This window comes from Chrysemys picta, chromosome 19, assembly GCF_011386835.1.
Source record: "Chrysemys picta bellii isolate R12L10 chromosome 19, ASM1138683v2, whole genome shotgun sequence".
Lineage (NCBI taxonomy): Eukaryota > Metazoa > Chordata > Testudines > Emydidae > Chrysemys > Chrysemys picta.
Window position 1 is genome coordinate 6,460,005 of NC_088809.1, and position 24,794 is coordinate 6,484,798.

The 24,794-nt window shown below is 39.0% G+C and overlaps 1 protein-coding gene across 1 annotated transcript in view; it reads left to right on the forward strand.

The window, feature by feature from the left end:
- Positions 1-24,794, forward strand: part of APPBP2 (amyloid beta precursor protein binding protein 2) — a 39,614-nt gene continuing 14,820 nt past the window's right edge. Inside the window, exons 1-5 of the mRNA XM_005298806.4 lie at positions 1-388; positions 13,161-13,249; positions 15,223-15,374; positions 16,109-16,232; positions 24,098-24,266. Coding sequence (XP_005298863.1) covers positions 248-388; positions 13,161-13,249; positions 15,223-15,374; positions 16,109-16,232; positions 24,098-24,266 — 675 coding nt within the window. The 5' untranslated portion in view covers positions 1-247. The remainder of the gene's footprint in view (positions 389-13,160; positions 13,250-15,222; positions 15,375-16,108; positions 16,233-24,097; positions 24,267-24,794) is intronic.

Here is a 24,794-nt window from a genome sequence, read left to right on the forward strand (position 1 = left end):
CGCCTCCCCCCGGCTCCGGCCCAGCGGGAGCAAATCATCCCCCGGCCTCATCTCCCCACCCCCTCGCCGTGCGCGCTCTCCGGCGCCGCCGCCGCGGCCGCTGGCTCCTCCTGGCCCTCCCCGGGCGGAGAGCGTCCGGGTGCTGCTGGGCGGTGGGAGCCCCCCGGGTGCGGGGCGTGGGGGGAGGTGGAGCGGGCCGGGCAGGCAGGCGGGGGGGAGGTGGTGGCGGCGGCTCCGCACACCCAAGATGGCGGCGGTGGAGCTGGAGTGGGTGCCCGAGACGCTCTATAACACGGCGATCTCGGCCGTGGTGGATAGTTACGGGCGGGCCCGGCGCCGCGACATCCGCTCTCTGCCCGAGAACATCCAGTTCGACGTGTACTACAAGGTGAGGGGGGCCGGGCCTGGGGCAGATCCGCTCCCCGACCGCCCGCTCGTGGGCCCCTCCGAGGGGAGGGCCTCGGGCCCTGTTTGCCCCCGGGGCTAGGCTCAGGTCGGGGGGAAAGTGCGGGGCGGTCGCAGCTAGGGCCGGGGGAGCTCCTGGGTCCGAGACTCAGTCAGGGCCCAGGGCTGCTGCTGCTTCTCCTTCCCCGGCAGGCGCAGGACGCCGGATAGGGACGGGGATAGCGAGGGGCTGGCTGGGTGGGGAACCCCTTTCGGGGGTGATGATTGAGGGGGTGAACCCAAATATTTTTGGCGGGAGGATACTGGATTGTGGGGGAAGAGTGAGCCCTATGTTGGGGGTGGGGGTGAGAGAAGGGAGGCCTTGCCTCGTTTTTAGAGAGGGAGACTTGGGAGGGTGAGCGTAGTTTTTTAGGGGGGGGGGTCTTTCCTTTTGTGTGTTGGGGCTGGGGGTGCGTGGGGGGGGGGAGAAGAGTAAGATGATGCTCAGGGTAGAGGGACCAGAATCGCCTCCACTTTATACTTTCTCCACTGACCTACTGGGGAAACAGCAACCAGGTGAAAAGGTTGGGACCTTGCTTGAAACCGCTTAATTCATTGACCGTAGTCTTGTCATTTGGGGGGATGGGGGAGACTCCCCTTCTTCCCCTAAATCTAGAGTCAGTATAAAAGGTGTATTCACTTCACCGGTGGCGTCCACTAGATTGGCATTTCATATCAAAGAAGTGTTCAAAATGAGCATCCTAGGAAGCAGGAGGATCTAGAGCCTGCTGAGGTGGGGCATTGCCTTTTCACTCTCAGGTCAGAAAGCTTTTAAAGAAATGTAGTGTGTTTTAAAGGGAAAATAAACATTTTTTCAGAAATATATTTGAGACGGATAACGGCCCTCTTATCAGCATAGTGTAGCAGTATTCAGAGCTAAGGATGATCACTTGCGACAGGCAAATCTTTCCTACCAGAGGGTAACAGGCAAGGAAATTTATATATGCTAGATATTATTCATCTGCATTATGTGTTAGGCTAAGTGATATGGAAAAGTCTCTCTTGTGCATACACTCATAGATAGTATGGCTGTAGAGAGTGATTTATGGTGAGCTATTAATTTAACACAGTTTTGTGACTAATCTGAAGGAGTGCTTTGATTTTTTTTTTTTTTTGTTGTTTTTGAAACTGCCAATAGCTGTAACCACTGATCATCAGAATTTGCTGGCGCTGTCTCTCTTGGTATTTTTTCAGAAGCAGTGGTTATATTTCAATAATCACTAAAGATACACAAAGAACAGGGGCTTTTAGGGGAAGTATTTCTTGAATTTTTTTTATTATATTCACAGCCTTTATTCCTGAATCCTTGAAACCTGATCTGTAAGGGAGGTTAATAGGTAACTGACTTCTTTTACTATGTGTTCAGCTTGAATCTGATTCGTTCTGATTGTTCTTTTTTCCATTATGGAACAATTCAATCCATCTGATTGATAAAGAGACATCTCTCTAGTCTCCCCTTTATGCTCGCTTACAGGAGTATGTTGCCCTGGTTTGGAGTGCCTAAGAAGTGAACATGCAAACCTTGTTCCAGTGTTACTTGACCTCAAGAATGATTTTTCTGTCACACTAATCAGGGACCTTTGGTACTAAAACACCAACTTGCATCCATTTAAAAATATATATTTTTGCTAAAGAATATACCAAAAATCAAAATTCAGAATCCCAGGAATCTGCAAAATGTGTATAACTTGCATTCCCACTAAATAAAATGTTGATTTATGTAATTTCCACGTGAAGAGTAAATAAAACTACATGACACTGTTTGTTGACTGTCTTGCATAATAGTTTGTATTGTCATCTGGGTTTTTCACTTTGTGTCTTTGTTCATGTCCTTAAGTATGGTTTAACCATGGATGTAACCTAATTTAGGCGCCGATGCTAGAAGAAACTTTGCACTTATGCAGAGCCCCATTCATTTCAGGGTGGGGTTGGGGCGGGGGGGGGGGGGGGGGTTGCATGAACCTCCTTGTAAAATCAGGCCCTAGACTGTAAACTCTTTGGAGCAATGACTGTCTTTTTACTGAATGTCTCTAGAGCACCCAGTACAATGGGTCCTTGATTGGTGCGCCTAGATACTATTGCAATACAGACTAATAATGTGGCTGAATCAGATTATGATACAGTTGTCCAGAAGTATGGCTGAAGCCAAACTGTATTATAACCATTTTGTTTTTTGGGGGAAGGGGGTGATTTCGGTTTGTTTTAAATTGCCAAGACTTTCAAAATGCTAATGATTTTCAGTCCCCAAGTTGAGATTGTTTAAGGAGGCCTGATTTTTCAGAGGGCAGATGCTCATGTCCTTTTAAGATGTGTTAAGTAGGAAAACCAAAATTCACTAGTACTCTAAGGGCTTGTCTACATTGTGCGTTAGTCCTCACCACTTGCCAGTAAATTCTAATGCGCACACAAGTATCTCGTGCGCTAACTGGCCTATGTGGACCCTGCTGATGTATGCTAGAGTTCCCTAGTGTATGTTAATAAAGTACGGTTTGAAACAAGACTATTTTAAAGCGCGCTAAAGAACTTCTAATGCCTCTGCTATCATGTAGGCAAGCCCTTAGAAAACCTTGGCTGGCTGTTCACTGTATTTACATAATTGTTGGTCCCATGGAGATAGGGCCTCAGTGAACCGCTAACACTTTTTACTCCTTAGTATCTATTCTCTGGAAATAATTGAGGAAAAGTAATTGTCTGATTGAGCATTAGCAATATTGAATATCAGCTAGTATGTAATGGAAAATAAATGCATAAATGGCATATACGTGCTTTCAGATTTTGGAGAGAGAACCTCTTTCTGGCTGCAGATGTTTAAAGGATGAAAACCTTTTTTATCTCACCTTTGTGATTGCAAATAAGAGTTAGATTAATATGCAGGGGTTCCCCAAAATCCCACTAAGTTTGTAACCATTTGTGTTTATGAAAAACTTCACTGCACATTCTGCAAAAATAAGTGTGGTAACTAACTGTGGTCACATTCCGCCTTCATCAAGATTATTAATATTAACTGTGACCCTTCAAAGCTGTAAATGTATTTTACATATAATGGCCAATATAACCACTTGCAAAACCATCACTAACTACACCATTTATAGCCTCAAAACTTCAAAATAGTTCTGCTATTCCTTAAAGCTCCAGGTCTCCCAGCCAGTTCACTTGAAATAAGAAATCATAGGTAGGTCAAATGTTGGCCATAATGGTCAAAATAGAGAAGTTATTTAAAGCCTCTCATGGGGCATTGAGAAGTATAACGTTCAATGGTTTGGGGCCTAGGATCGGAAAGACTGCCTCTTTCCCTGTAGTATAGCAACACTTGAAATTAGCAGAGACACTCAAACTGACAGCCCTCATATTTTAAAATGGAGGGAGGGAATTGCTGGCAGAACTTATATATTCTCTTAGGCTATTCAGGGAGTTGAATCTGGTTGTGGTGGACTTAAGTGTTTAGCGGGCAGCTTGTAATAAGAAGTGGACTATCCTGGGAAGTTACCTGGACAGCAAAGTCTTTTATATGAAGAATGTTTATCCTCCTACAGCACTGTTAATAAAATGTTGAGGTGTTTAAAAGCATGGCAAGGTCCTCTTATTAGATGTAAGCGAATTAGCAGTGCCATATCAAAATGACTTTAAGGGAAATAGCATTTGTCTAACCAGCTAAAGGCAATTTTGTGGATCCATTATTTGGATTTTCAAGAAGTTTTTGAAAGTCTCTCTCATAAGTGACAATCAGGGTCAGCCTTATGGGTGAGTGGGCGATGTAGGCAACTGCCCAGGGGTTTGCGGGGTGCCATCCAATACCTCAAGCTTCCAGGTCTGGGCTGCTGGAACAGGGGTGAGTGCAGGCGAGCCCAGGGCTGGAGACCCTGGCCAGGTGGGGCCAGCTTGACGGGGTGCAGGCAACGCCACTTAAAGCTGCCAGCTGTCAGAGCAGGCGAGTCAGCCCCTAGATCCGCCTTTCCCATGGGCATGAGTGGTGGCTGCACGTCTGGTCTCCTCCTGCTAAGTGGTCAGGGGGTATATGGCCATGGGAACCCCTGGGCTCAGAAACTCCTCCCTGTGCAGCCCACCTGGGCTCTGCAGCCCGGAACTGATCCTCATACCCTGCGCCCCACGCTGCTGGTCTCAAACTCAAAGAAATGGAGCCAAAATACAAGTTCACCCAGGGTGTCCGGCCCTGGTTACTATTAAGGAAAATTATGGTGGAGTTAGGTGCAGAGTTCTAATGTAGATTAAAAACTAATTAAAGGAACACTATCAATATTTTAAAAAAGATTACATTTCTGTTAGAAAAGCTTTAAAACTATATTTTATTACAAGAAGTAACTGAGATTAAAGGGAAAATATTTTTCTACTTCTTTCAGTTTCCTTTGTGCACTTGCCAGCACTTTGTGCATATCCCAATTTCATTGTTTCGCTTATATAATTAGTTATGTACATTTCCCTTGTTTGTGGGGTCTTGCATGGGGCAACATGGGAGAGAAAAACCGATTAAACTATGGTTGTGAAACAAAAATCATTGACAAAGATACACAGCAGCAAGTGAAATATTTGGAACAACTTTCAACTATTTTTTTTTTTAAGTTGTCTATATTTCAACCTGACCGTGTTAATTTTGAGCAGTAGGCATTGTAGTTGTGGTAAGTAATGACAAATGGAGCTGATATTGGTTTGTTCCAGGGCAGTATTCGGACCAGTGTTTGATATCCGTGACGTGGAAGAAGAAGTAGACAGCAAGCTGATGAAGTTTGCCAATGATACAATTCTTCAAATTAGTGAAAACTTTGGAAGACTGTCAGGAGCACTGATTCTTCACAAATCAATAACATAATGGGACTCAACAAAAGCAAATATGTATGGGGGGGGCAGGTTTGGTCAGAAGAATCTGGTATTCGCTCTGACAGATACAAGATACTGGACAAGCTGCACCAATAGTCTGATTCAGTTGGGCATTTTCTATGTAAGTGATGACATATATGATTTTTCTGGCCATGTATGCTTTTTTTCTGGACTTCCTTGCTCCTTTGGCACATTTGAAGATTTGAAAACTGTGTTAGTTGTAGTGTTTTCTTTTTTACACTCTTGGACTGCAGTTTTGTACCAATATAGACTAAGAGGCTGACCTGTGTGGTTTATATTGGTTAACGTGGAATGTTCTCAAATGCTTAGGCCTAGTCTACACCTAAAACTTAGGTCAACCTTGCTATGACACTCAGGGGTGTGAAAAATTCACATGCCCGAGCTATATAGTTAAGCCGACGTATATCCTGTTACAGACACCTCCAGGTCAATGAAAGAATTCTTCCATAGGCCTAGCATGGGGATGGGTTTACTGCATCAATGGAAGATCCCCTTCAGTCCCTGTAGAAAGTGTTCATATTGGCATAGTTGCAGCTGTGTGCTGCTGTAGTACTTGTAGTGTAGACATAGCCTTGGGTTCGCCTTTCAAAATTCCCTTTTAAAAATTTTAAGTTGGGCTAAATTGACTTATTAATATCAGTCTTTTGAGGACTTCTGACAAGATCATTAATCACAGGAACAACAGGGGAATGGTATTAATTTGCTTCAACACATTGGTACTTAAAACTATAACATTCAGTAATTGCACTACAATAAAATTAATTTGTACTATGAGAATAGCTATTTAGGGAAAAGCAATGTCACTGTAATCACTTCGTCTAATTGAAGTTATGAGGTAAAACTTCCAGAGTGTTTTTAAAAACGAATGATAGGTTCTGAGTTAGCTTAATCTAGAATTGCATGATCCATGTTTTGACTGTAGCTGAAGTACCATGTTTTCTTACTGCGTGTTCTGCTAATCCAGAAGAGGAACGCACACAGCTAATAAAAGCTGTTGTATTATGTCTAACTAATCAGTTCTCCTCTAGAGCAAAACAACATGAATAAATAGAAATTTGCTGAAACAGCACATGGCTTGCAATAGAATGTCAACTCTGCTTTGCAACCGTATTTAATGACTGAGCAGCGGTGATATTATCCTGTGGTTGAGTTTGCTTGAATCGTGTGTCTCTCTGAGATGACTTTCCTCGTTGATGAATTACAGTCTCATAGAAATGTTTGTAACAAAAAAAATTTGTTTTGTTCCATGGCTCATGACACCTGGGCAGTTAATTTAGTGAGGGAGGAAAGGGTAGATAAACTGTGAAAGCAACTGCAACTATTCTTTCAGATTGAGGGTTTCTGACCAGAGTAGTATAAACAAGGCCATAAATAAGCGCTGTCGTAAGTGAAGGGAAAAAGCCTTAAGTTGATGGGTTACTTTTATAGGATTTTTGCTGTGAATATTCCGTGTGATTTCATAAAGATTTTATCAAACCTTATGTTTGTGCGGTTTTAGCATGCTGTAATTTTTGGGCATAAATCAAGTGTGGAATGGAAAAGACTGTTTTTCTCCCCACCCCTTTCTCCTCCCCACTTATTCAAGAAAAGCACTTTTCAGGAGAGTAACCAATGCTAGCTAGCATGGAAGGATTCATAGATGATGGTAAGTCCAGACGGGACTATTGTGATCATCTAGGCAGACCTCCTGCATGATAGATGGGCCATGGGAGTGCCCTTAATTAATTCCTGTTTGATCTAGGGCACATCTTTTAGAAAAACATCCAGTTCCTGATTTTAAAATGTCCAGTGATGGAGTGTCTAATCTAAATTTGGCTAGCTTCAACTTTTAGCTGATGGATCTTGTTATACCTTTGTCTGCTAGAGTGAAGCACCTTTTTTTATAAGATATTTCTTTCCCCAAATCTTCTCTTTGATAAACTGAATAAATTGAGTTCCTTGAATCTCTTGCTATAAGGCATGTTTTCCAATCCTTTAGGCTTTCTTATGGCTCGTCTATGAACCCCATCCAATTTTTCAACATCCTTCTTGAACTATGGTAATCAGAACAGGGTGGAGTATTTCAGTAACGATCGTACCTGAGCCAAATACAAAGCAATATAATTTTTCTCCTCCTAAAGTAAAATGTATCTGTTTGTAGCTATCCTTGTCTCCAGATTACATTGACTTTACACTTCTCAATTTTGTCCTATTTATAAACAATATTTTAATAGTGTTGGAAATGAGTAGAGGAAAATTCTTTCGAAGGGACGCACTAAACTTGAAATCTAGCCATTTAAGGGAAAAAAATTAATTTTTAAGTAGTACACCTGGTCCAAACGTCACTAACAGTTTCTTAAAAGCACATTTTCATATTCCTGTGAAAATGTTTCTCTCCCTTTCTTTGTTAACAGTTGCACAAATAGAGGACACTGACTATTCATGGGAAAGAGTGAAACTGACTGCATACAAAGTGCTGTGAAATGTACAAAATAAACAAACTAGAAAAAAAAGTCTAATCTCTGTAATAATCCTAGCTGTCGCCTATAATAGGTTTAAAAATCATTTAATAGTGTGGGTTTTTTTATCATGACATCATAAAAAGTAAAGTACACAAAGGAGTTTCTTTAGGAAGGTGTTTTACATGTCAGATCTTCGAACATCCATCTTGGTGATCATGCTGTAATAAATCTACATTGTTACAACTTCTGTAGAAGAATATAATTTTATAATGTATGTCCTTTCATCCTGAAGGGTCTCAAAGCACTTTGCAGGCCTTTTATGAGAATTATCTAATCTTGCCAATTGTAAGGTAGAATTCAGCACATGTTTAACAGCATACATCACCATGTTAACACCAGTGGGGGGAGGGAGGGCTGGAAGAGGGATAGGAACTACAAGATCCAGCTGCAAGGTTAGGGGCGTGTTGAGTAAAAAAGAGTGTTGCTTTAGACTAGTAGCTAGTACACTTAGTCTAACAAGAAGCACCACAGAATATTTAATTAGAACTAATTGAAATTTTTTTTATTTGGGGTGGGAAGGAAGGAGAAACTCATCCTGTTTTTGTTTGTTTGTTTGTGTCTCACTGAACGACTGCAACGTCATAAGCAAATGCACAATAGTACTGTACCTTGGAATTTGTTCAATATTGACTTGGGCTCAGATCCTGCAAAAATGTATGCATGTGAGTAGACCCATTGACGTGAATGAAACTACTAAAGTGCTTAAAATTGACTATGTGAGTTTGCAAAATCATTGCCTTTAAGTGCCAGCTGTATTGCCAACATTGCAGGGTTTGTCTGTACAGAGAGTTGCCCTGGTTTAACCGCAGGTGTGAATTTAAACCAGTTTAGTTAAGTAGTGCAACCCCCTGAATGTCTTAAGCTAAACCAATAAAAGCCACTATTAAACTAAGATAAGTGCCCACATGAGGGTTTGCAGTAATTTAACTAAACCAATTTATTAAACCAGTGCAAGTTTGTTTGTAGAGAAGACCTTCCTTTAGCCTCCTGAGGTTTCATATCCAAATACTCGTGGTCTGTTTAACTTGAATTTTGGCAAAATCACAGCCTACCTTCTTAGTACTAAGAAATATTTTTAAGTGTGGTTAGCTAGAAAGGTGCTAAATTGGGCCTGGTCTACTTTTAAAATTAGATTGGCCTAGCTACCACGACTCACAAGGTGGATTAGCTACAGCAACAGAAAAACCCTTACCATCTCTGTAAAAAGCGTCTATATGGTGCTCTAACAGCATAGCTACAGTGCGACAGCTGTGCCACTGTAGTGCCCATAGTGTAGACAAGCCCTGCTGGATTTCCCTGGCCATTGTAAATGGGAATGAAGATTGGTGTGCATTCTAAAGTTAGGTGCAGTGTTTTGAAAATTTAGCAACTGTAGCTAAAATAATATAGATTTCTAAAGGAATTATTCTATGCTATAGTGTCAAGCAATTTTGTTTTGTTTTTTTCCTCTGAAGGCAGGTTAGAAACTGTGGTGTATATCATTTTAACAAGACAAATGCTTTGTTAATTTTTTAGCAGCTCTTTCCTTTATTTTAGTTATAGACAAGTCTGTTGTGCTCTTCACTGGAATATTGGCATATCTGACAATATTAAAGATATGTCAAATTATTTCTAGAAATATAGAGCATTCCATTTTTCAGGATGACTTCATATAATTTGATAGGGTGGTGATGGTTAACTTTCTTCTTAGTTTCCCTACTATTTTTTATAAACAATCCTTTGTCAAGGGATCCTCGTGTGTGTGTTGTGGGGGTTGGGGAATCCTCATGAGATTCAGCGGCACCCAGCTGGTATGATAGTGTCTTTTTAAAGAGATTTTCTCCATTTTAGGATTGAGTAGTGTCATTCTTAGAACTCTGGAAAAACATATGATAGTCTTCCATTTCTCTGCAATTTTTTGATTATTACATTTAAAAATACCAAGCCATGCATGAAGTGCCAAGACTTAATGTTGCTATAGCACAGTGGTGTGCAACCTATGGCCCGCGGGCCGCATGCGCATGCCCCCCATAGCTCCCAGTGGACCTGCGGTTCATCGTTCCCGGCCACTGGGAGCTGCGGGGGGCCATGCCTGCAGAAGGTCAACATCAGCAAAATGTCTCGCGGCCCGCAATCCGATTACCCTGATGGGCCACAGGTTGCCCACCACTGCTGTAGCACCTTTATTTTTTGATACAGTTGGAAGCCATTCTAGATGAGTCCTATGTAATTTTTCTGTAGATGGCTATTAAATGATCTATCGCAGTAATTGATATCTTTACATTTCTGCAATGACTTCTAACGCAGAAAACCTGAGTTAATTGTTGAACGTGAGTTTACATTTAAACACCAGATAGCTTAAGTTGTGTCAGGAAAAAGTATTTCTTTAAAGAAACAAATATTCTCAGAGGTTCAGACCTACAACAATGCTTGACAAGGGATATTTCCCTTGAACTTGGCATTTGTTTCAAATAAACTAGCTGGCCTTGTGACCATGAATTCTCAGTCTCTGTGTAGGTTTCCAACAGAGAACAATTTCTTCCTTTCTTGGGTCACATAGTGCAGGTTTGAGATACTTGGATAACAGTGAAAATCCTGTTTCCAAGGATTTCTGAATGTGTTTGTGCTTATTAGGAGTGAATCTTTTAGAAAAAACTGCCTGCTACTCATCATAATTTGAAGTCCCCCTTTCCTTTCTAAATCAAGTATCTGTTACCATGTGTTTGAAAATGCAGCATTCATACCACCATAGATTAAGTAGACTTAATCTAGATTACTTCCTTTAAATTTGTTGCCAGTATTTGCAGAAAATGGGTGGATAGTAAATATGCCAAGCAGTCAGAATTTCAGGTTACACTAGGGAAAATGAAAGTTTGTCATTTGATTGGCAGGCGGGCAAGTCTATGCCACTGAAACAGGAAGAGAGAGCTGCAGGAATCAGTCATGGAAAAGCAAATATCAGTAACTATTCCCAAGCCAAATTATATATGTATTCATAATTTTAAAATCACAGTCAAAAATCTATATAAACGTATTGACTAAAAACTGCACATCTCTTAATCAGCCTGTAAATCAAAACACAAGTAAAATAAAAGTGAAATTTTACAGTAAATACATTCTAAGATTGTGTACATGTATTTTAGAAATATTTTTAGAAAAAGGATTGTAATTACAATTCATGTTTGGGAGTGCAGGGCTAGAGGTGGCTGTTTTGAATTTATGATGCTAGCAGTGTGGGAGTCCCATGGAAGGGACTAATGCTTTTTAACCTGCTTTAATAATGGCTTGCCAAAAAAAGAAGAAAAAAACTTGGATTTTTTTTTTTTTTAATGGAGCAATGTAAATACTGAACACTAAAGTAGTATTTGTGATTGTTAAATCAATATTAATGCAGCTTGGAAACTTTTTTAGTTCTTTTCACAAATGACCTCATTCAGCAAGACATCTGCCTCCAGTGTTGTTCTTGAAATTCCAGTTCTGATTGAGCGATTCTTTAATTACAGAAAATAAACTTCAGATTCTTTGATGTAAAGTTGTTACTTCATTGACTTTTAGACAGCTAGGCTGAGGAAAATGGAAGTATTTACTTTTATGCATTTATTCTAATACAACGTCCTCCCTCTGACAAAAGAGGAACATTTAGTAGTGCAATGAGTTACTCCCCTGCTTTGATGACCTTAACCTTTTGAAGTACAGAAGAAATGCAGTATGTATCTAAAGGGTAACATTATATGAAACTTTACATCATTTAAAAAGGGTTGAGATATTTTTGCAACAAAATAGATGACTCAAAGGAAAATGTGTTTGTTGCAATTGACATTATTAGGTCAGAGAGTTTTCAGGTTTGTTGGAGGATTTATTAAAATATCCAAACCTGCTGTTTTCTAGAATCAACATTACGTGCTCCTATGTAGATACTTAAAAAAAAATTCTGTCCATTAAAGGTGTGCCGATCCTATTTACATATGGTGTAAAATGAGTTTCTCTCCTTGTATTACTAATAACTTAATTTTAAAAATTAAATTTAATCTTCACCATTTATGTAGCTTACTTTCTGCTCTGCATTCAGCTTATATCAGTCTTGTTTTGATTAGGTTTCTATTTCTCATGTATGAACACACTGATGATGTGTGTCTGGGTACAAACACTGTAGGAAAAAATATATCTGTTTCAGTGTTATGTAATTTATATAAAAAATAAAACTATTTTAGCTTACCTTAAATTTTGGACCAAAAGAACCTGACAGTATCTCTTAACTAACTTCCCCCCCCCCCCTCTCAGAACTAAGTGTGTTGATCACAGAAAAGTACATAATGTAGTAAACAAACCAACTTGGCCTGTGCTCCACAAGAATCAGAGGATTGGCAAGCAATGACTAATTTTTCCCAGCAGTACAAAACTGTTAAAAGAATAATGCTGATTTGAAGTTTCTCATATTTCTGAGCTACAAACAGTGTAGAGTAAATAATAAATCTAAATTTGTTTTTAAAATACTTCTTTCTACAGACTTTGAAAGGAAAACGGTCACATCACTTCAGGTCAAAAATGTAGTTGGCTGAGGGAGAATGGCTACTCACTTTCATTTGGTTTATAGTCAGTTTAGGCACTGGATAAAGTAGGGACATGCTCTGAATTGTCAATATCCCTTCATGTGCCACCATGCATTTTATAGAATGGTGTTAGAGTTAAGAATGAACACAGACCAATTCTGTTTAGCCTTTGAGATCTAATGAAATCCCAGTCTGTGCTGGTATGGTTGCAAGTGGACAATGTGAACATCTTTCCATCATGGAGCATCTTGGGAATCAAAGGAATTGGTAATCATTTTTTAAAAAGTTTGCTGATTTGTTGGCTGACTGCATTAATGTGTGATCTTTCATATGGCATTTGAAAAGCAATGTGCTGGGATTATAATTGAATTTTGAGATTTGAAAACCATTCTAATGCTTCAGGGTACCTAGGTGGATCCCCCTGTTCCACCTAGCTAGCTCTCACTGTAAGCGTGAATGGTGCAGTTGTGTGATCAACTGTGTTGCCCAGTGAACTGATATCTTATAATTGGTTCAATAAAGGAACGAGAGTAAGGACAATAGGGTATATTGGATAACTCCTTTTGTGACTTACTGTCCACCTTATCTCTTTCCTTGAAACTTTACATCTGTTTTTCTACAGAATACAGTGATAGCACATTATTGTTTGTTGGTAACTGAACTCTCCCTTGTGATTATTTACCCTTGTTCTAGTCAGTCTGCTGTAGTTCACAGGTGAAGTGGCAAGTAAAGATTTTAGAATAATATGTTACTATTAATGTAAAATTTCTGTTTTACTATTAATATAATTTTTAGTAGATTTCATCGTTTTCAATTTTTTTGCTTCCTCCAGCTTTACCAACAAGGTCGCTTATGCCAGCTGGGTAGTGAATTCTGTGAACTAGAAGTTTTTGCAAAGGTGTTACGAGCTTTAGATAAAAGGTAACTATCTTAGATTATTGCTCAATCACATTTAATTTTTAATGTCTTGCATTTTGAAACGATTGATATATCTTGGGAGAAAGGTTGAAATTCAGTTTTCTATTCTGAGACTCTCCCCTTTGCCCCCCAAAACAGATCCAGCTTTCTCTCTCTCCTCCCCCCCCCCGAAAAGAGAATATAAATGGGTGAGTGTGTCGCTAGATAGACGTACACACCCTATGTTGAGGTTGTGTTTAAATGCTTTAGGGGAAAAAAGGGAATGTTGTTGATATAACAATATATGGTCAGTGTAGAATATGTTAATTAACATTGTTAATTCTGCATTACAACGGGTATCTATACATGCCAGGGCAATGTAATTGTAATGTCTTATTGTAAATTACCCAAAATATCAGTAAATAAAATCTTCCTCCTCCCTTCCCCCCACCAAAAAATATGCTATTCCATTGTCACTGTGTTTATATCATTCAGGAGAGAGAGAACGTTTCTGATCACTGTTTTTAAGTACTGTGATGGCTAAAACAGAATATGATGCCTAGGGCAGATCACAGTTAGGGTTGTCACTTTTTTTTTGTTTTTTTAATAGTCCCTTTAAAATTATATTGCAATGCTTCACAAGGCAGCAGAGGGTTCAATGGAAGGTACATGTGCTAAATTACTCTAACAATCATTTAGAGGGGATAGGTAAAAATGTGGAAAAATAAGAGCAGTATGTGATGCCAAACAAAGAAATGCACGGCTACAGTGGGTGTGTAATACAGACAGAGACACACACCTTTAAAACTAATCTAATTTTATGGACCAGCTGGTCTTTAGCACTATTTAAAATTACTACAAGGAAACTGACTTATGCCATTCTTCAGAGCTTAAATATGTCTGCATTTTACCTGGGTGTTCAGCTCTTATCCTTCACTCCTGGTCTTAAATTTGAAGAATGTGCCCCTCCCCTCTGGTCTCATATTTTACTGATGAACATTAGAACTCTACTCCAACTTCACAGAAGGGCTTTTGAATTCCAGATCACTGTTTCTGTCACATCTCTTCATTTTTAGGTTAATGGGTAAAGCCATTAAAATCTTTGTAGCATTTGGTTCCCCATATGAATTTTCTGTTAGTTTTACTTAACTAAAATATGCTAGACATGAATCCTGTGGTGGCTTTGGCAACCCTCCAATGTTATGCCTTAAAAAGCTCTGTGGCTGCAATTCTTAGTTCTCTTTACCCCACAGAACATATGCTGTATTAAAAGGCTAAATGCAAGCTCAGCTTCACCCTTTCTGAAAGACTTAAATCAGACCAGTAAGAATATAGCAAATGTATGAAGGATCTGTCCCTATATGCCCATGTAATTCAAGATGTGGTTGTCTGCCAAAATGATAGGAAAAACTCCTCAAGCTGAGGAACTCAATCTCTCAGACAGTCCCATTGTGTTAGACTTGTAACTGGCCTCTTCAGGCTGTATTTTCCTCTGTACCCACAATAAGCACTGACTTTTTAAAAAGCTATCACCTTTGTCCTTATTGTATTGTCCTGGTCTTAGACTCTTAATAATCTCCTTTTACTATTGGTTTCTGCACCGTTTTAATTAAGAACTTTGAAAACAGACTTCCTAATATGTTTCACATCTGTGAAATTGGCTTTTGGTTGAAATTCAGAATGATGGGTCATTTCCTGTTTTTTAAATCTGTTCTAAAATTTTGTTTGCTGTTTTTAATGGCATGTGTAGGTGGCTTTTGTTTAAGGCACCCTGCGCTGTTTCGGGAACTGTATAAATCCACTTTGTAATGTAGAATGCAACAACTGTATACTACTGGTCTTGAGGTAGATGGGTCTGGGCACTATCTTCTGGGGATTTTAGATATTTTTTAGTATTTATGACTTACTATCACACTTGAGTCTGTAATATTAAAGAATCAATTGGCTGGAATACTTAAGGTTTTTTATTAAATAAATACTGTTTTCTTTCCTTTCAGACACTTGCTTCATCACTGTTTTCAGGCTCTGATGGATCATGGAGTAAAAGTTGCTTCTGTGCTGGCCTATTCATTCAGTAGATGGTGCTCCTACATAGCAGAATCAGACTCTGATGTAAAAGACAAAGCAATCCAGATAGGTTTTGTTTTAGGTAAGTGGTGATGAAGTACAAGGCTATTTAACTATGATGCTTTAGCTTAAATTAAACTTGAATTAAAGGCATAAAAGAATAAAGTATTTTAGAACATCTCTAGAAGATTACATTTGGACATGGGTTTGGAGTTTGAAACAGTTCTAAAATATATTGTGTGTATATATAAATATACATATATTTTTCCTGGTCAAGTTCTGATCCAGTGGAGTTGTTTTTAAACAACACCCTGTTAATTACAGAGAAGGGATTAGAAATTTGGCAGATATTATATTTATACAGTGTGAAGACTTGTTAATTTAATATATATTTTTGACAGAAAACTAAGGGAGAGAAATATACATAATACCAATAAGTTATATTTTGATTGAAGATGTAACCTTCCACATTTGCGTTTCATCCCCTTCAGACCAAGGACTGTTTCAAAATGGAGTCTTTGAACCCAACAGGATCTCCATAATATGAATGCAGTTTTATAGAACCTCACAATATTTCTTTGTAAAGTGATGTAGGAATATGTCACTGCAAGGTCATCCTGTCTCCAAATTATGGTAGCACTGACTTCCTATATCTTAATTTGGGCACAGATACCCACTTCTTCCTGTTCTTTTACTCTTAATCTGCAATGAAAGGGCAGATTAGTACAAATTTCACAAGCAGTTCCAATTAAGAAAAAATCATCTTTTACAATGATTCAGTGGTGTCCAAAGGGTTGTTTGCTCTTGAATTTCCAGGAGGGTTCCTTTCAGATGCTGGCTGGTACAGTGACGCTGAGAAAGTGTTCAGTTCCTGCCATCAGTTATGTTCCCTTCATGATGAGATGCCTCACTGGTGTCGTGCAGTAGAATGTTGCGTAAGGTAAGCTTGGACTTGAACTACTTTGAGTCCTATTGCATAAATTATTGTAAATTTTAGGTCTTGTTTATGTTGAAGAGTTCTGAAGGCGTCTTACTACAAGCTTTTTTTTTTTTTTTTTTTGGTCATTACATCCCTGCGTTCTTTGATAGCAACCAGCTGTCCCACTGCCCGTTGTGGCAATATCCACCATGGCTTTCAAAAGTGATGGATAAATATGTTGCCTGGATATTTCTGATTAAAAAATGGTCAGTTGTGGAAAAGTTAACATTGTAGACTTAGCAACAGAGGGTCCTGTGGCACCTTTAAGACTAACAGAAGTATTGGAGCATAAGCTTTCGTGGATGAATACCCACTTCATCAGTCTTGCGTCTGATGAAGTGGGCATTCACCCACGAAAGCTTATGCTCCAATACTTCTGTTAGTCTTAAAGGTGCCACAGGACCCTCTGTTGCTTTTTACAGATTCAGACTAACACGGCTACCCCTCTGATACTTGACATTGTAGACTTAGATTTCTGAGTTAACATTGTATCAGTTTATATTCAGAAAGGTCTTAAAGGGATGGATGTTTTTTAATGAAGATTATATTCTACGGAAAACAGAAAAAAATCTTTTGGAAATTCCATGAGGCTCTGTCCTTTGAATCAGGAGTTTCTATTCCTACTAGCTCTTTGGTCCCTGGTTCTCACCGTAAATAATAAACAGATAGGTACTAATTTTTTCTAGATAGCTAGAGGATTATCAAAGATATTATTTAATATGTCCTGTTTATTTGTATTACCATTAAGTGTATAATGTATCACAACACTGTGCACAGTACAGCCCACAGGAAATGATGTATGTTTCATCAGTAGGACTCCGCTTCAGTAGTTTTCAATTCAAGAAGTCCTGAAAGGCCAACACTAAACTAGCAAAAGAATATGCAATTAGTCTCTCTATGCTGCAAGAATTACTATGCACTAGCAAAGTTGTATGCCAGGACATGGTTTTTTTTTTTTTTTTTTTTATTGCTTGTGTTGACAGCAGCACAAATGCCTCTCCATATTAGGGAACTGTATCAGAACCCACACAATTATAGAATCATGTTTTCTTTTCATGTTAGCAACAAAAATCCAAACGTGTATTACAATATGGATGTCCTTAAACATGTTGGTTAATTATGGTCGCATGGGAACAACCATGGTTCTTGTAGTGCAGTCAGGCCCTTGGCTTTCAGTATGAAGTCCCTTGATCAGAAGCATAAGAGAGGAAACAGTTCTTTACGTTAAGCCATACCACAAACAATAAAACAACACAATAGTTCAGGCAGTTCAAATTACAGACATATCAAATAGCCAGGCCAAGAAGCCCTTTTTACAAATGCTATATACAATAAATAATTCTAAACCCCGCCCCCCCTTTTTTTTGGGTGTGTGTGTGGGGGGGGGGAGGGGAGGATAATTACACACAACTTCAAAGGCATGAGACATTTAAGTAAATTAGTTGGTGTTACCATGTGATTGCTTTGCACTGCAGAATTCCCTGCTCTTACCACTGTGCCTGTATATTAGAAAGAAGTTGGATTTTTTTATTTTCTTAAAAATGGAAATTTAATCAAAATCAAATCGTGCCTTCAGATCCCCCAGGTATATTGCAGGCAAATTTGACACCAGTCTCCTAAAAGTGGCTCCTGGTAGTCTGAAAATTTTAGAATATAATCTGTGCCAGTTTTTAATAACATGACACTAGTTACTTCACCTTTCCTGCACTTTAAATATAAGATTACTTGTACACCGCTTTTTGCAATTGACCCTCACAGTTCACTGCAAAATTACTATAGGCAGGGCGTTCTTGGTGAACCTGAGCAAATGAAATAATTCAAAGACTAATCCTAGGGGAGTAAAGCCTCACAAAAGAGTATGTAGCTTCGTTCTTTGCAAACTCTATGATCATAAGGCTGTTTTTTACCAAGTTTTAACTTGTTAAATCTAATTGCCGTATTCTGCCTACAAAAGGTTTTCAAGGAAGCCAAATATGTTTAAATATAGAACAAATTTTTGCTGTTTTTCCCAGCATCCGTATCTAATTCTCATTGGAGACAGTGGGCACTATCTTGTTCGGTCTCAAAAGGAAAGGTTTAGCAACAAATCTCTGTGAGAAGGTACACACAGACTCTGGAACCTTCTAAACTTAATTTGTTCTCAACATAAGAAGCAAAGAATTTCAAACTACAGAAACGTGGCTGCAAAATTCATAATCCTTGGTAGTCAGGGAGGACGTGTAAGGAAGACACAAACATGAATACTCTGTAAAAATACAATTGCATTAAAATAGAAAGATGCTCTGAACTACTCACTAGTATCTTGGGAAAAACTGTTACTTATTTATTTTTTGAGCACCTAGAAATGTCATAAGCAAGTTAATAAGTACAAATGTGGTCACCACCCTAAAGAGCAAACAATGCAAACATTACACAAGTTAGGGAGAGAGACATGTGGGTATGGGGAGGAAAGGGAAAGAGGCAATAAAATATATTTACTCACTGAGACAGGCATATTGATGGTCAGGTTCCTATTTCTAGTTTGTGAACACATCTTACAATGGTACTTCTTGTAATTCTGGTGTTGGATTTTTCATTTTTTATTTTTATTTTTTTGGGTGGGAAGATCTGACATGTACTGGGAGAGATTATTCTGTTACACTGAGGTTGAAGGCTCTGAGGTCCATATTTTTCCAGCTATTTGCCTCATTACTCAGCAAGAGAGTTAGCAGCTGAACGTGTTTTTGTGACAGAAAACAGAGACTATTGGCCTGTTATCTAGGACAGCCAGCGATACCTGCTTTGGGACAACAGCTCTAATGAAGTTGCTGGAAAAGATTAAAGCTGAAAAATGTAGATAAAACTGAGGAACTTAAGCCTACGCACCTAAGTAAGGAACAAAAAGGGAATCTAAATAAAGTATCTAGAGTCCAGTTGGAACTGGTTTTAAAGTTTGGGCTTTTTACACAGGATATTATAAATAGCATTATGTTTAAAAATATTCAAGGAATATGGTCTTGCATTACTTTGAAGTAGTGTGTGGCGTTTGCTTGCCACATATATTAGAACTAATGGCACTGGCTGTAGTAAATTACCATGAACAACGCACAGAAAACATTTTATTTATTTATTGCTACGACACACGCTTTCTTATTCTCTCACCTGCAAGGAAACAAACCAAAAGAAACATATATATTATATGCTAAACTACATAGCATAGCCAGTTGGTCTGGATCTCCCATTTCCTCTTCTTTGGTTCAATCTCCTGCTAAGTCTTCCAATTGCAATAACTATTTCACTTTTATCTGCTAGTACTTACTGGTGTCTACATTTCCAAAAAAGGGGTGTGTGCATGCACAGGTAATGTTGTTTTTCTTTAAAAAAAAAAATTATTTTGTCAAATAAAATCAGACTATTCTTAAGTGTCTAGTAAGCCAGACATTCAAAAGGTCACTAATATAAGCTTCAGAGATACTCTCAAATGTCCTAAGGCGTCTTATTCTAGTTCTGTACTTGATCTTCTAAAAATCCCAGGCTTTTGGTAGGGATTTACACACACTCGCACACAATTAGATCAAATTACAAAACCCAGCTGGTATATTAAAGGGATTTATTACCTTTGACTGAAGCCTCCAGATTATTGGTTATTGCCTGTTGCTAGACACTGGTTTAGATGCACTAACAGAAGTTGACTCACCGCAGCAGATCATGTGATTCCAGATTTAAAGTGTTTTCTTGTCCTGTAGTGGCTCTCAGAACCTGATGACATACCAGAACAGAAACTTTTAAGTTCTTGAAACATGGTGCCTTGCTGTATATTATGCGCACACGACCCCAGTAACTTTTCAAAATTAATTGACTTTGCTATTTGTGCATCATATTCCTTAATTATTCTGTTTACCTGAGCAAATACTCACATCTGATTAGGTTGCATGGTACATGTGGTAACAACATTGTAACGCTGGATCAACTGAAATTATTAGCCTGTAAGATTCCCATCTCATTTTGGATAACTTTTTTTTTTTTTTTTAAGGAAGGTTTTTATTTTGCCTTTAGCTGGCTTTGTGCCTTGCTGATGCATAAGGTGACATTGCCAGATTGAGGACTGTGTTACTGCAGTGTCCTTCCTGCAGCAGTCTGTTGTTGACTGTTAATCTAATGTGCTGATTCAGTGGTGCAAAGTTGCATTTTCTTCCTTGTTCTAATAATTGATTACAGTTCATTATTGCTTATAGTAGGAAGTGCATACATATATTTCTGTATATGCAATACAACATTCTGATGATATTTTGAATATCTGCCTAGTTTTCTTGCTAAATTCACCTGCCTTCAGGATGAGTTTTACTTTATTTTATCTGAACTTTGATTTTCCTAAACTAAATGTTAAATTCAATAAATGTTTTTCTATGCCTTCGTTACAGAGTAACTTAGTCTTAAAGGCCTGGTCCCCACTAAGCCCCCACTTCGGACTAAGGTACGCAAATTCAGCTACGTTAATAACGTAGCTGAATTCGAAGTACCTTAGTCCAAACTTACCGCGGGTCCAGACGCGGCAGGGAGGCTCCCCCGTCGATGCCGTGTACTCCTCTCGCCGAGCTGGAGTACCGGCGTCGAGGGCGAGCGCTTCCGGGATCGATTGCCTGCTGCCGGACCCTCCGGTAAGTGTAGACGTACCCAAAGAGACCAAGGTAGGGGAGGTAATACCTTTTATTGGATCAAGAGACAGGTTTTAGAGAGGGACTGCAAATAGTTTAATTTTAGCACTTACGGATACTGAAGTTCTGATGGGGAGAGCTGGGAGATGTAAAAAAATGAGTAGTTTCACAAATCTTATGCAAACACTCAAGAGCTCTTTGAAAGGTACTATATGAATATAGGAGGTTACTGTTTAAATTAAGCAGAGTTAATATGCATAATTTCTAGGAGTTCTACATCTTTCATTTTGAGTTTGGTTTACTGTAGCTAAATCGTCTCTAGTCACTTTCATTCTGAAATAAGTGTCTACTGGGAGACTAGCATCCAAAATAAATTTGTTTTTAATTCCCATCTTTTGTTATATTCTTGCAAGTGTGTATATAGATCAGCCCTTATACGTGGGCTTTCCTGTTACACTTGGTGATAAAAGTTGGGTAGTGTGCAGTGTGCTTACTTCAGATGCTTTGATTCATTATCTACTTGTTGCATAGCTTCCATTTTGCTGCTAGGTTTGTTGCCACCCTGTTCCATGTGAAGGTTTTTATACAGTCAGTGTTCCTTATTCTGTATCACATTTTCTATTCTTTAGCTTTGTTGTCATTTTGTAAATATCTAGCAGTTAGCTGGAAAGTTGGTATCTCTTTGTAAGGCTTGTTCTTTCTTTGTAGCCGTTCATATGGTTGGAATACACCTGCCTTGTGCTTGGGCTCTATTATGAAAATTTTAAATACATTTCTTTGTCTGGACTTAGTGTTAGAATTTACCATGCTGCATTTCAATAGGGTGAATCGTTTATAGGGAGAAGCTGTGCTGGCTGCCTGCATTTATAGGGTGCATTTGGCTGTATTACATTGCTGTTGCAGGAGGCGTTAAAGCAATAACTTTAAAATCCTCTATCTAATGATCACAGAATCTTGGATTTAGAGGAGGAGGCGGATCCAGACAAAAGCTTCATCCTTCCCCTTTTTTCCCCTGCATGGACTATGAGAAAATCCACCATAACCTCATAGGATGCGTCTACACTGCAGTTAAAAAGCTGCCGAGTCGGGCTTGCAGGGCTCAGGCTAAGGAGCTGTTTAATTGCCGTGCAGATGCTTGGGCTCAGGCTTGAGCCTGGGCTCTGGGAAAGCTCAAACATCTACACGGCAATTAAACAGTCCCTTGTCCCGCACCCCAGGAGCCTGAGGCAGCTGGCAGAGGCCAGCCGCGGGCGTCTCACTGCAGTGGAGCTGTACCCATCCAAAGCGTGTGCTATGTGGCTGCAGGGCAGTTGATTGACAGATCACATTATTTTTAAAAGACCAGACCCTGTTTTCAGTATGTTATATCTTTCTGCTCCACTTCACTTCATTGTTTGCTTGTATTTCCTACGGTAGGTCATCCTCCTGATTTGCTCTATTTTCTCAGTACCTGTCAAAATATATTGCCCCTTTCCTAATAACAGATTTTCAGGATGTGCAAAGGAGATACTCATCACATGTTCTAAAAGGCAGGCATCTGTAGCTGAAGAAGCACAGTTGTCTCTTTTCTTAGCCTGTGATTGGATAAGGAAACATTTCTGCCTTTAGGCTCGGAATATGACACAAAACACACATCTCAAATGTATAAAAAGGTGAATAAACATCAATTTAAACTTACAGAAACCTTTTGTTTGTATTTTAAATAGATGATTCGAGGAATTGTTGTTAGCTTACACAAAGAGAGAGCAGACGTCAACCCTGCTGCATTTGTTGTCTGCAGGTGGTAGCTCCATCTCCAGAAGCCATTGTTAATCCTGTAGATTGAAATGTACCAGGGCTAGAATGGCAGATAAGGAAAAACCTGTGTTTCAGTTCTGTTTTTTATGGGTCACCCAGGCCTTTTTTCTCCCCTGTTGCATCTGTCCCTAATGGGTGGGTGCTCCAGGGTTATCTGTGGGTGATTTAGGATGATGAATGCTATCATACAAAATGACTAAACATTGAAACCACTGGGTTTCTCTTCCCTCATTTAGAACTCTTGCAGGCACTTAGCTATTCACTCCCCATAGCCATTGAGAACAAACTGTAAACTTGAAGTTAGCTGCTTCGATAGCCATTTAGTAACAATTGCAGGCCAGGCAGGACAAACAATTACATAATTCTTCCACCTCCCAACTTACTTAGAGAGTAAGAGTTCAGAATTTATATTACTAGATAGATTTTTGCTGTAAATACATTTAAACTCTTTAGAGAATTTTTCTACCAAATAAATATAGGGTCCTATGTAACTCTGTACTTTTCAGTAGCTTCCACTGTTAACCTAACTTCTCCAAACTCATATACATGCTTACCTGGAAACACTTAGTAATATTTGGAATACAAAGCATTATCTACTTAGCTAATGTATTTCTAGAGCGACTATGATCATAGCAATTAAGGATAAATTATTCTTTTGTCTATCTGAGCTAGAAGAGACTTCTTCCAGTATAGTGAAGATTATCATCACTACTACAATATGCGCTCAACGGCAGCAGTGCGCTGTTGTGGGCATGTTTCACACAGAGCTTAGATCAAGACCAAACAACATTATCATCCCTGCCTTTACAAATAGGGAATTTATCTTTCAAATTAATATGGTTTCACATGCATCAGGGATGTGATGTAAGCCTCTTGTAGAATAACTTCCATGTGTATGTTTAAGAGTTACAGTGCTGTTTAAAATAAGGATTGGATACATTTGTAGAGAGAATGGAGAGGTTTTGGATGTGGAGAGGCAAAGCAAATTAACAAATAGTTTTTACTTCACCATAGAACTGTGATGTTGGAGATAGTTGTATCAGTGTAGGGCCGAATAGATTTTATTAAGGTTACCAAAAAAAAGCCCAATTGTTTGAATGTTTTAAAAATGTCTGAACCGTTTGTTGTTATATCTAAGACATACGAACAGTAAAAATTGTTTTGTAAGAGTCAGCAGAAAACATGGCATTACAGAGCACCACTATCTGATATTTCTTCGGCAGCCCTGGATTCAAAGCAAGCATAATTTTGTGAGGTGACAATAGCCCAACCCTGGTATAATTTAGGCTATCAGATTACAGATCTTTGCTACTGCTGTACATTGAAGTCAATTATGGAAAGCTATTTAGAAATAGTATAAACTGTTCCAAGACCATTTTAATGTATTTTCCTCAGATTGCTGCATGTTCGAAATGGCAACTGCAAATACCACTTGGGAGAAGAAACATTCAAACAAGCTCAGTCTTATATGGACAAACTTGCAAAACATGGTCAAAAGGCAAACAAAGCAGCACTTTATGGGGAGTTGTGTGCACTGCTCTTTGCAAAGAGCCACTATGATGAGGTGAGTGGTGGTGTTTTTTTCTTTAGGGGAGTTCTCATTAACCCTGTTATGATTCCCTGTCACTGACTCTGTGGGTAGTCTGGGATGGTTTTCTGAGAGAGACTTCTGAACAAACAAGTGTGTGTGTGTGTGTGTGTGTGTGTGTGTGTGTGTGTGTGTGTGTGTGTGTGTGTGTGTGTGTGTGTGTGTGTGTGTGTGTGTGTGTGTGAGAGAGAGAGAGATTAACAGAAAAATATTTTGTTTACTGAGTATTTTTTGTATTTCCTTTGCTATTTGTGATAGACTGTGTTAGAACAGTACTTGATATATTAGTAGGCACTGATACATATTAGATTCTCTGATAATATACTTTTTATCAATTAACACAAACCACAAGGGGACCAATGTTACTTTAGTTGGTAAAGTAAAACTCCCATTGTTTTATCAAAGCCTTGCCTGAACTACAGATGGGTTGCAGAACCCAGAAGTACTGGTAACTGTCATGCTGTTTTATACAATTTAAAAAATGGTTGCTCCAAATAATTAAAA